Source organism: Engraulis encrasicolus, unplaced genomic scaffold (assembly GCF_034702125.1).
Source record: "Engraulis encrasicolus isolate BLACKSEA-1 unplaced genomic scaffold, IST_EnEncr_1.0 scaffold_25_np1212, whole genome shotgun sequence".
NCBI classification, from domain to species: domain Eukaryota; kingdom Metazoa; phylum Chordata; class Actinopteri; order Clupeiformes; family Engraulidae; genus Engraulis; species Engraulis encrasicolus.
In genome coordinates this window covers 2,697,265-2,709,427 of record NW_026945544.1, presented here as the reverse complement: position 1 = coordinate 2,709,427, position 12,163 = coordinate 2,697,265, and the positions used below count along the sequence as shown (strand labels likewise).

General features: G+C 43.0%; 1 protein-coding gene across 2 annotated transcripts in view; it reads left to right on the top strand.

Moving 5' to 3' along the window:
* Positions 1 to 366: 366 nt before the first annotated feature.
* The window catches only part of sanbr (SANT and BTB domain regulator of CSR), an 18,283-nt gene continuing 6,486 nt past the window's right edge, over positions 367 to 12,163 (top strand). Inside the window, exons 1-13 of one of the 2 annotated variants that reach the window (XM_063192848.1) lie at positions 388 to 431; positions 691 to 743; positions 944 to 1,060; positions 1,247 to 1,420; positions 1,658 to 1,850; positions 2,065 to 2,164; positions 3,787 to 4,025; positions 4,414 to 4,472; positions 4,727 to 4,887; positions 5,024 to 5,110; positions 7,578 to 7,688; positions 8,387 to 8,510; positions 10,529 to 10,681. In XM_063192848.1, coding sequence (XP_063048918.1) covers positions 1,271 to 1,420; positions 1,658 to 1,850; positions 2,065 to 2,164; positions 3,787 to 4,025; positions 4,414 to 4,472; positions 4,727 to 4,887; positions 5,024 to 5,110; positions 7,578 to 7,688; positions 8,387 to 8,510; positions 10,529 to 10,681 — 1,377 coding nt within the window. In that variant the 5' untranslated portion in view covers positions 388 to 431; positions 691 to 743; positions 944 to 1,060; positions 1,247 to 1,270. Of the gene's footprint in view, positions 744 to 943; positions 1,061 to 1,246; positions 1,421 to 1,657; positions 1,851 to 2,064; positions 2,165 to 3,786; positions 4,026 to 4,413; positions 4,473 to 4,726; positions 4,888 to 5,023; positions 5,111 to 7,577; positions 7,689 to 8,386; positions 8,511 to 10,528; positions 10,682 to 12,163 lie in introns of both variants that reach the window. The other variant, XM_063192849.1, reaches the window with a different exon arrangement.

Genomic DNA, 12,163 nt, shown 5'->3' with positions numbered 1-12,163 from the left:
GAAGAGCATTGGTGGTAGGCCTAGTCTTTTAGTTGATGGTAGTCATCTGTTTGATCTTTGCGATGTAACCTAATCTAAAGTAGCCTACAAGTATACATGAATTCACCATTTACCATCAGTTCATCAAGACCTGGGCGTACTGCACCAGCAGTGCATGCATGTTGCACAGTACAGCCTAGAAGTTATTACAGGTTATTTTTTATGACTCAGTATTGTTTTAAGGGACACATTTATACTTACCTTTGCCTTCGCTAAATCAAAATTAATTGCAAAACGTTAACGAGTCAGGAAAGGACGTTTATGGAAATTAAGGTCATTGCGCCGTCACCAAGCAACGGGAACGCACATTTGCACCTGCTGCACTGCGGCACCGGAAGACCACACGAGCCAAAGTCATTAGATTGGACAACTGGATGCTAATAACTGATTGTGTAGGCTTTTCCTTTTGTCCGAAAAAATGATGCAGTCTTCAGAACTGCTATGATTGCTTTTCTCGCCCGCCCGTCAATGTGTCGCTGCGTTTGTCACTTTGTTTTATGGGATGCTGGGAGGAGGGTGTCTGCCGTTGCAGCAGCTTGATTTCGTGCTGTAGCCTACTGAATCCAGAGATGTCTCGGGTACCGCACAGTAGTGCCGCTGCCTGTTAGTTAGCAAGCTAATGAACGCTGCCACCGTTTTTCTGTTTCATAGATTGAAACGAAAGACATCTCCAGCAAAGGCTATACAACACTGAAGCGATGACTGTGAGTATTTAGAAACTATCTATGACACTGGGGCTGGCCTGGACTGGAGTTGGGAGCTGACAAACTAGCTACTGACCTACGGTCTATGCTAGCTCATGTGTCAAAGCTAGCAAACGAAACGTTTTCAGTAAAGTTTTTGGCTTTTCACATCTTAACAACACAGCACTGTCATGCTCGCACGTTGTATTGTGTCCCTTTAGAAAGCAACGGTGTCACCCGCTACTTCGTTTAGCAAGACAGATGTTCTCATGTCAGCATTCGCTAGGAGAGGCGTGTCATCCTTTTAACATAGACTGAGACATCACAGTGTAATGCAAGTAAGTAGCCAAAAGACGTGCTTTTCAGCCAAAGGCTTATTAACCAACTGTCATTCAACAGAGTCATTTTGCGCATTCAAGTCACAAAGTGGTGGTGCTTTTGCAGCATGGCTGAAAATTGGGATGCAGTGATGATGCTTCTATTCTGCTACAACTGTCACGCTGTCTTCTTTTTATGTCTGTCAGATAAACTAGGTTAACTGATGCAGAATGAGTCGCCTGTGCTCAGTCAACAACAATTTCCCCTACGACAACAACACACTAGTCCTGGACATGGTTCTGAGCTCGCTGTGTGGCATGCCTCAGCCCGTGAACTGGGAGAGTGTGTCCAAGCTGGTCCCTGGCTTTACTCCAAAGGAGGTGAATGGAAACCGTCCTGTCAGCAATTACAAATGACTTGCAGTCACCTTTTGCTGTAGTCCATCCATGTAGTCTCTCTGTTTTTGCCTGATATCCTGACCTTGTAGGCAGATGTGTTCAGCTATGATAAATATAAGACTACACGTTATGTTGCCATAGAGTGCCATTTTATGATAATACCTCCTTCATCCCAACATCAAGACTAAAAGATGTGTTAATTAATGCCTTTCTGTGCAGTGTGCGCGGAGGTTTGAGGAGTTGAAGAGCACGGGTAGCTTCCCCCTGCTGGACGAGCAGTGCAACCCCCTGACTGGTGGGATAGGCAGGGCCTCGTCAGACTCGCTCTCCTCCTACATCAAGACCTCCCTGCTGGAGCTCACCGGAGATGCAGGAGACACGCGAGCCAACCAGAGCTCCATCTCTGTTTCAGGTGGGGCTCTCCAGCCACATGTACGTTCAGTCAGTCAGTAGACTTCTAGAGCTGCAGTCACAGCCCCAACCAGGGCAGGCTGACAGTGAGGCGAGCAGGCAGGCGTATTAATATTACATAGAGGAATAAGAGATGCAGTCCCTTGGTTGTTTGGAGAGAATGCAGCCTCTGAGCAGCTGGAGTCTCACCAGAGCGTTCTGTGGCCTGTGCACAGGAGGCGGGAGCGTCGTGCCCCAGGGGAGAGCAGGGGCGGCAGCCGAGAAGAAGGCCAAAGTCACCTCGGAGGATGGGGAGAAGGTCGACGATGGGAAGAGGTAAATTAAGGCTGCTCGTAAGCTGAATGGCATCATGGGAATGGTGGGAGTGGGGGGGGGGGGGGGTATGTAGGGCAACAGTAGGATATGTTGAGGCCCAGACCTGTGAGTGATAGGTTGCATTCATTCCACTGATTGCACTTTCTTTGCATGTACACTCTTTATTTCCCCCATTATGCATGTTACTGATTTATGTTCTCATGTGTATGTTGCCTTGAATGAAAATGTTTGATTAATGTAATGTAGCATGCGTCCATAGTACACACCCATACACAGGTTTTTTCCTCATTTCTGTCTATTATTATGTACCAGTATACTGTGTTACATGTCACAATTTTGTACAGTTTGTTTGTTTCAACATTGCTCTCTTTCTGCAAGACGAGAGTCAGAGAATTAAAGCAATGCTTGGCCTTCTTGGTAGTTTTGGCAGACTCCCTGCTCCTCCAAATTTGCTAAGTGGGTTTATATGGAGGCCAGTCAAGCACATCCAGCACTTTTCACTTGCGAATGATCTTCTGAAAGGGTTTTTTTTTTTTTTTAACTTCTAAAAAAAAACATTATTACTGGTATTTGAAAAGCTACCAAGTGCTTTATCATTTACAAGCTAAATTACTCTACCAATTACTATCCTATTACTGTTACTGTGAAAGCCCATTGGGAAACTCCAACTCCCATTGTCATTGTGACACAGCACTCCACAGCACACAAGTGAACACTGCACACAACGAAATTGCATTTATGCCTCACCCGTGCAAGGGGGCAGCCCTCAGTGGCGCCCCATGGGGAGCAGTGCGGTGGGACGGTACCATGCTCAGGGTACCTCAGTCATGGAGGAGGATGGGGGAGAGCACTGGTTGATTACTCCCCCCACCAACCTGGCGGGTCGGGAGTCGAACTGGCAACCTCTGGGATGCAAGTCTGACGCCCTAACCGCTCACCCATGACTGCACCAAGTGTACTCTGCATTCCATTATATATTGCAGACACTTCAATGCAAAGCAAATACCTTTTATTTTAGGTGCAGGGTATTGGTAACAGTCCCTGGAGTAATGTTGGGTCAGATACCTTGCTTACTGGCACTTGCAGTACACGCAGGGGAAGTGAGTGCAGGATCCCTGCAGGTCAGGCATAGTGGGGTGCAAAGTGCATGGTATATGTAGGTCTAACATGGTGATCCACACATGCTAGCATAATGACCTGTGTGTATCGTATTGTCTTGCCTGACCAGGTATTAGTACCTTTTCAAGAGGTTATATTTATTATGTTACGTTTTCCAATATCTATTAGCCATTGTGTGCACGTTTATGTGTGCTTTACAAATGCAACTTAGATGGTCTGCTACCCCTGTAGTCCAAAGATGGTATATGTGTGCAGACCTAGTCGAATGGCGTTTTAGTTTTAGTGTGTGTGTGTGTGTGTGTGTGTGTGTGTGTGTGTGTGTGTGTGTGTGTGTGTGTGTGTGTGTGTGTGTGTGTGTGTGTGTGTGTGTGTGTGTGTGTGTGTGTGTGTTATAAATGAATAATGAATGAATGTGATGTAATGATGTAATATGATATAATGAATGAATGAATGAATGAATATGATTGAATAAATTAAACTGAACTGACCTACCACCTCTGCAGTCCTAACATGGTGATCCACGTGTGCGACGAGGCCAAGAACCTGAAGCAGGACTTCACGTGCCCGCGGGACCTGTTGGTGAGCGAGATGCGCTACTTCGCCGAGTACCTGTCCGTGGACCCGCAGCGCTGGGAGGAGGTGGACATCTCCGTGCACTGTGACGTGCAGATCTTCGACTGGCTCATGAACTACGTCAAGAGGAACGCGGACACAGAGGGCCACCACGAGAAACCCAGACTGGGTAAAAAAAACCAAAATACAGACACACACACCCAGACGCTCGCCTGTCACCCCGTGTTGTTTTTGTTGTGTGTTGTAATTGGTAATTCTGTGTGTATATGTGTGGGATGGGAGGGTGGTGGTGGAGAAACGCCTGTATTTACATTAGCTACTCATGTTGGTGGTGTCTGTGGTGCTTGTTTTGTGTATGTTTGGCAGTGCTGTTGGGGCAAGTGTGGTGGGGGGACATGACTTGATGTGTTGTCTTGATGCTGGTGTGGGTGCTTATGATATATCTGTGTGTGTGTGTTTGTGTGTGTGCGTGTGTGTATGTGCGTGCGTGCTGTGGGAACTTTGTAATTTCTGGCCATTTGTCACGTGGTGGGTTTTGTGGTGTTTGTCGGTTACAGAACCCGGCAATGTGATCTCAATCCTGATCTCCTCCGAATTCTTGAAGATGGAAACATTAGTAAGTGTGGTGTTGTGAGGCTTTTGTGGAGGCAGTTTTGTGATTTTGTGTCGACGGCATGTTAGCATTGCATGTTTGCCATATAACAGGTTATTGTGTTGTATTGTGTTGTATTTTTTGTAGATGAAGCATGTTGTGGTGGTAGAGCCGCTTCTGCTTTGTAGACTAGACCCGTGATTGTGTTTAATGTTTGAGTAAAGAAATACTCTGCGGCCATTTAAGGACACACTGGTTTCTTTTTCCTGGCTCGCTAGGTTGAGGAATGTATTCAGTTTTGCCACAAAAACATGAGTGCCATCGTCGCCACGCCATGCAACATGAGCTGCATCAACAGCAACCTGGCAGCACGCATTGCCGACCTCTTTAACCACAATGACGCGGATGAAATCAAGGACAAGAAAGACAAATTCAAAAGGTAACTTTTTTTTTCAGTGGTGCATCCCTTCTCTGCTACGGCAGTGCCATAGAGTTCATCTTGTTATTGTGTTGTGCTTTTTATTAGTACTATTTTGTAAAGGATCGTTTTCGGACCCACCCACTATCTATTGCAGCAAATTATTCCAGAAGAAAATTGAGAGGCTCTTCGACCCTGACTACAAGAACCAGGATTCACCAGGGAACGCTGCCACTCTGTACAGGTCAGTCGAGCCCTCAGCCTTCCTGTAGAAGCTGAAGTCAGACATTTGTTTTTTACTCTTGAGAGTTATAAAATATATATACAGTCCCAGGAAAAAGTTTGTACACCCTTTGAAATTTCTTACATTTCTGTCAAAATTGGTCATAAAACATTGTCTGATCTTCCCGGAAATCTCAAGAAGGAACAATCAGAGTCTGCTTTAATTAATTCCACCCAAACATTTACATGTTATCATATTTTCATTGGTCATAAGGCCATAACATTCACAGGAGAGCAGGGCATAAGTAAGTACACCCTTGCATTAAATAGGTTTTAACCCTCAGTTAGTGGCAATATCATCAACCAGACTTGTCCTGTAGTTGCAGATCAGATTTAAAAAACAATCTGTTTGTATCTTGTCTCCCTCTTCTTTAGAGAACTGCCTCTCGTCAGCAAGGTTTGTGGGATGTCTGGAGTGCATAGCTTTCTTGACTTCATGCCATATGATCTCAATTGTTTTTTTTCAGGGCTTTGACTGGGCTATTCCAGAATGTGTATTTCATTATTATGAAGCCATTCTAAAGTCGATTTGCTTCTAAAGTGGGTTGTTGTCACATTTCAGGACCCATACTCTTGTGTGCTTCAACTGTGTGACAGACTACCTCACGTTTTTTTCTGTAAAATATCACAATAAACTTGAGTTCATTGTTCCACTGATAATAGCAAACTGTCAAGGGCCTGAGGCAGCAAGGTAGCCGCATATAATGATGCTCCCGCCACCATACTCAGAAGAGGAGATGTAACCCAGAATCGCTAAAAATGGGATTCATTCTGCCAATCTAAAATGAATGGGGTTTCTGTCCAAAAAAATATTGCTGCACCTTTGAGGTTTGCGAAAAAGCATTTATATGCTTCATAGAATTACTGCAAAATATTCTGTAGACCAACGTTGAAATCAAAGTTGAATTGTTCAAGGGAACACACAATGTCATGTTTGGAGGAGAACTGGAGAACCACATCTTCACCAAAACATCATCTCCACCTTTGAGTATGGTGGCGAGAACATCATTATATGCGGCTACCTTGCTGCCTCAGGCCCTTTTCAGTTAGCTATTTTCAGTGGAACAATGAATTCAGAAGTTTATCGAGATATTTTACAGAAAAAAGTGAGGTAGTCTGTCACACAGTTGAAGCACACAAGAGGATGGGTGCTGAAAATGTGACAACAAACCATTCTTTAGAAGCAAATCGACTTTAGAATGGCTTCATAATAATGAAATACACATTCTGGAATAGCCCAGTCAAAGCCCTGACAAAAAACAATTGAGATTATATGGCATGAAGTCAAGAAAGCTATGCACTCCAGACATCCCACAAACCTTGCTGACGAGAGGCAGTTTTGTAAAGAAGAGGGAGACCAGATACATCCAGATTGTTTTGTTAATCTGATCTGCAACTACAGGAAACATCTGGTTGAGGTTATTGCGACTAACTTAGGGTTAAAACCTATTGAATGCAAGGGTGTACTTACTTATGCCTTGCTGTCCTGTGAATCTTTACATCTTATGGCCAATGAAAATATGAAAACTTGTAAATGTTTGGGTTGAATCAGTTAAAGCAGACTCTGGTTGTTCCTTCTTGTGATTTCCGGGAAGATCGGACCATGTTTTATGACCAATTTTGACAGAAAGGTCAGAAGTTTCAAAGGGTGTACAAACTTTTTCTTGGGACTGTATGTGAATATGACTTGATCAGTAGGCTCATAATGTGCACCTTCCCATCATTGGAACACTTTACTTGTCATTTAAAAAAGTACTAGGTCTGAGTGGAGCTCTGCAGACATTATCGATCGAGACATGGGCTCATCTCTTCAAGAGTCACTTTAACCAGTTCATAAAGCCTTTGAAAAATCTGTCTTCAGATATTTTTTTGATCCAGTCTTGACTTGTCGAGTGGTTGTCAGATTTCAGCCTTTCTTACCGTGGCCATGGCTTTGAGTGCTGAACACCTTGTTCTCCTGGACACTCGTATAATAATAGTAACAGTATAATAGTTATTAGTTAATGTAATAGTTATAATAGAGTTGTAGTTTTCTGAGAGTTCCACATTCTTTTTACTCTTTGGCAATTACTTTGTGAACACGCTTCCTCAGACGCAACTGACTTAACAGTGCATTGACCTGCTCTGTGATCATGTGACTGACAGCAACAAGACAGCCACATCCCTTAACATGACACAGACACCATTTCCCAATGTCAAATGTATGAGCCTTTGGTAGTGTGTCAGCCTAATTAGTCACGCCCAGTGATTGGATACTCCGCAGAGTTCATTAAAGAGTATCCAATCACAGGGCGTGCTTACGAAGGCTGACACACTTCGAAGGATACACACTAGACATTGAGAAACGGCCAGAGTCTTCAATAACAACAAGTGAAAGTGTTGCTTCCTGCACTGTCTTCACGCTGTACACTGTACTGTATCCCCGCCAGGTGTGGCCTCTGTCTGAAGCTTCTCACCAAGGACACGGAACGAAAAATCCCCTGCGTCCCGGGGAAGATCAACATCGACCCTCGTGGAAACATCATCTACACCCACACCAGGTCAATATGATCCCCAGTAGGGCTGTAACGATACACTCAACCCACGATTCGGTTCGTATCACGATTTTTGACCTACAGTTCGATACACCTCACGATTTCTGAAATGTATCTCCATTGAAGTTTGGAAACACTATCATATCAAATCATAAGGCTGTTTTCTGGACAAATGGGTAATAAAACTTTGACAGGGTGTATCACGATACTGCCTCCTTGTATCACGATACAGTATCGTGACTCTGTGTATCACGATTTTTCGGTTCGATACAATATTGTTACAGCCCTAATCCCCAGTCACCTCTTCTGAACCATAGTTGGGACGTTCGTAATTGATAGTGCTTGTTTTCCAGCTTAGCCAAAACCACAGCATTCAAACCTACAAACCCTAAAGATACAAGGTACTATCTACTGTGCTCTGTCTCTGAGCTTAGCTCTTTTGTCTTTATAATCAAAATCTCCTATGAAGAAAATACTAGAAAAGCCTCACCACCATTAAGCCAACAATTTTTGACAGAATATTATATTAGCAACTTTGACATTCTTTTTTTCCATCTGCAATGGTCATGTAGTTACTGCAACTGTGTTGCCGACCACCTGCCATTGGTATTACTTGTTTATCTGTATACAATCTATGGTATATTATTGCATATTACTATCTTAAACAGAACTAGGGCTCAGACTTCTTGTTGTGTGATCTGCAGACACAAGGCCTGGGAGGTCCACGAGTTCCTGACCTCTTTACACGAGGAGCTGAAGTCCTGGGTGCTGGTCTACTGGAGGATTTGGGGAACCATCAACTGGCTCTCCTGCTCATGTTGTAAACAGGTGAGGCCACGAACAGCACACATAATTGAACACTTTAGTTGTGTGATTTACAAACCCCAACTCCGATGAAGTTGGGACGTTTGGTAAACAGTGAATAAAATCAAAATGCTATCATTTTCAAAACATTCAATCTATTTATTAGATGGAGAATAGTGAAAAGACAACATATTAAGTGTTAAAACCGAGAAAAAATATTGTTTTGGGCGACATATGTACTCTTTTCTAATTTGTTAAATCCAACACGTCTCAAAAGAGTTGGGACGGGGACAATAAATGGCAGCAAATGTCGAGGAAGACTAAAAACAAAACAAAAGACAACACTTAACAGTTAAATACATTAACCGATGAGATGATTTTATATAAAAAACAGTGTTAATTCCTATCTTGGACATGATTTCACCAGCTTAAATGGTGGGTGTATTCCTTGTCATGTTTTGCAATGTTTTCCTTTCTGTAGTGCTTACAGTGTGACAGGTCTTGACCAAAAACCCACCATTTTATCACCTGCTGGTCCTTATGATGGAGCCAAACTGTTAAAACATAGTTGAGAATGCAATTTGACCTTACTATGTGGCAGTAATCGAAGATCTCCCTTCAAAATATAATGCATGAGTGGCTTTTCATGCTGTTTAAAACCCATTTATACCATTCAGCGCTGTATTTAACTCTACAGATGAGTGAGAACATCTTAACCAATGCACTACTGCACCCGCATGCCATCATGGAGGCTGACTTTTGAAGCTAGCACTAACACAAGTTGGATGGTCCATTTTCACTGTAGCACAGGATGTGCAATGCTCTATTATTGTCAAAAAGAATGGACTTCTACAACTTCTGCTGACTTCTGTAAGCAAAGGACAGTTTCCCATGTCTTCTGGGTCTATTTCAAGTGAGCTCAGGTGCTTAGGAGAATGTTACACCCCTGTATCATTTTCATGCATTAAGCATTCTTAATATGGTCAATTTTCAATAGCTCTAATTCCTGGAGTGCTAGATGAGACTACAGCCAATATATATTTCATGATGTCATGAACCTATACAATGATTTTATTAACAAAAATATGTCTTATATACACTCAATCGTGGTAAATCAAAGGGAATTCAAAAATGTATGTAATAACTATGGTAATTATTCCCTTTGCATCTTTAATTCTGAGTGACTCAGCCTCTCTGTGATGATCTTATACCTGGACACCTATATTGTCCGTCAGTACAATTCATTTTGAAATGTTCTCCTTTGTTGTTTTATCTTATTTGGATGTTTACTAAATTTCACTGATCCCCGTCCCAACTCTTTTGAGACGTGTTGGATTTATCAAATTAGAAATGAGTATATATGTCCCCCAAAATAATATTTTTCTCGGTTTTAACACTTAATATGTTGTCTTTTCACTATTCTCCATCTAATGAATAGATTGAATGTTTTGAAAATGATAGCGTTTTGATTTTATTCACTGTTTACCAAACGTCCCAACTTCATCGGAGTTGGGGTTTGTAACTATTGTGCCGTTTTAATTGGTAGGCGGGGGTCGGTGATGGGCAAGATGGATTCATTAGTTTACAATTCAGTGCCACGTATTCTAAATGACTTAAGCCAGGTGATTGGCTGGTTGAATGACCACCTGGTAATACAGCCAGCCAGACCGGACAATGCTGCAGCATTTATTTACAACAGCAAAATATGTAATAATAATGATATTGCAAAGTGTGAATAGACATACACACATACTTGTATAGGCTTATTCATTTATCAATACGTTCTTCTGAACTTCTTGTCATTTGTGAGTAACCTGTGTATCTGTGTGCGATGAAACTAGAACATTGCAAATGGCAAATGGCTTGTTCTGTGGCATCATTTATGGCAGTCTGTCCTTTCTTGCAATTTCAACAAAACAAAAATAAATGTACAAGCGACCTTTATTCTCCGTCTATCCAGCTACTGTATTCATTGTGTCAGCTAAACAGCTGTGACCCCGTCCCTACGCCCTCCCCATGCCTTTATGTTATCTGTTGACCAGACATTCCTGTGCACGGAGCTGTCCCACTGCAAGTACCATCCGGAGGCCGTGGTGTACGCGGGCATGGGTGCCGAGCAGGACTGGCATGGCACGGGCGTCTACCCCTGCTGCAGCCAGAGGGTGCTGCGCTTCGACCCCACATGCATGCCCAAGGTAATGTATGCCACCCTTTTTGTTTTGAAAAAAAGGTTTTGCACACTCCTTGGGTGAAACTTTTTCCAAAGATGTCACTTTTTGGTCAGCACCAGGGATTGTGCACAAACTAAGCCACATGTAAGCAGCATACTGTATGTGCCACCCATTCATTCCCCTATGCCATGCCCAGGACATGGTCTCTAAAAGAGTGAATGTACTATACATATCCCATTACCTCACTGAGGCCAGATGCAGGACAAAGACAAATCTATCAACAGAGAGAGTAGCAGTCTGCACACTGCAGCTCAGTTTAGAGTAGCCCCTTCATAAAGACTCTGATGGGTCCAAACGTTTTATGTTTTGGCAAAGGACGCGCTCAACTTCTTGGAAAACGAAAGTCTTTGGGTGCGCGATAAAATGTATCAACTTAAGGAAGAAAAATCCGCACTCACAAACTGCGTCTCATTATTTATTTATATTACCACCATGTCCAAAAAGCAAACGCGTTTCGACTATCAAGCCTTCATCAGTGCGTGGTACGAAACGTTTCATGTCTTAACCTCTTACTGTAGATAGGCCCGTTTGACGGAGCTATTCGCTTTTTACTGAAAACACTCCACTGCATCATAACAACATTGCTACTACGTCAATGCAAGGAGTCTTGGATCAACGATTAAGACTTGGTCATTACCATTGTGGTGACAATAAGGTTATAAAAGAGGCTCTGGTAACTTCAGCCAATTTCGACATGCAGTTGTAATGCTCCCACTACCCTGGACTTGTCATTACCTGAGATTTTTTTTTTTTCCCAGCCTTTTTCGAGATCTTTGTATCTTTGTCATTGTAATGGGGGCAGGCGTTTGTTTTTATTTCAAATAAACATCATTGTTTATTCCCAGTTGTTCCAAAAGGTTATGCAACATCAGCAGACAACTAGCAAACAGTGATACCTTTTGGGATAATATTTAGAGTAGGCCTATGTCTATAAAGTTTCTAATGTAAACAAAGTAAGATTGATCAGATCTCGCAAAGGGCTGACTCGAAAAATGCAGCATCACCGGGTACTGACAAGTCAAGGGTAGCGTGAGCAATACAACAGCATATTGAAATTGGCAGAAGAGTTCAGACACATGTGTCTCCCATAATGCCCATGCCCAACCGCGCAGTCATTGAACGCGTGGAAAGATGCGGAAGTAATTGACTTTGCATGGGAGAGCAGTCGGCAGAAGCGTTTAAAGCTGCAAAGCGTGTCTAGAGTCTAAAGCGTCAAAAGCCAAGGGCGTCAGAAGTTGAACTTCATCTAAAAATATGAAATGAGCTCGGCGGCGGCAGGCATCAGCCAATGGAATGTTCACATTTTTCTAAACACGAGCTTCGGTTGGTCGAGATTCTTGGTCGAACGCTTCAGGTTGAATCTTTTGCCTCGTTCAACGCCCCTGACCTGTGCTTTCCAGGTAGGAGTCATTAGCGTCTTAGCTCTTTCAACGCCGGCGGTGTGAC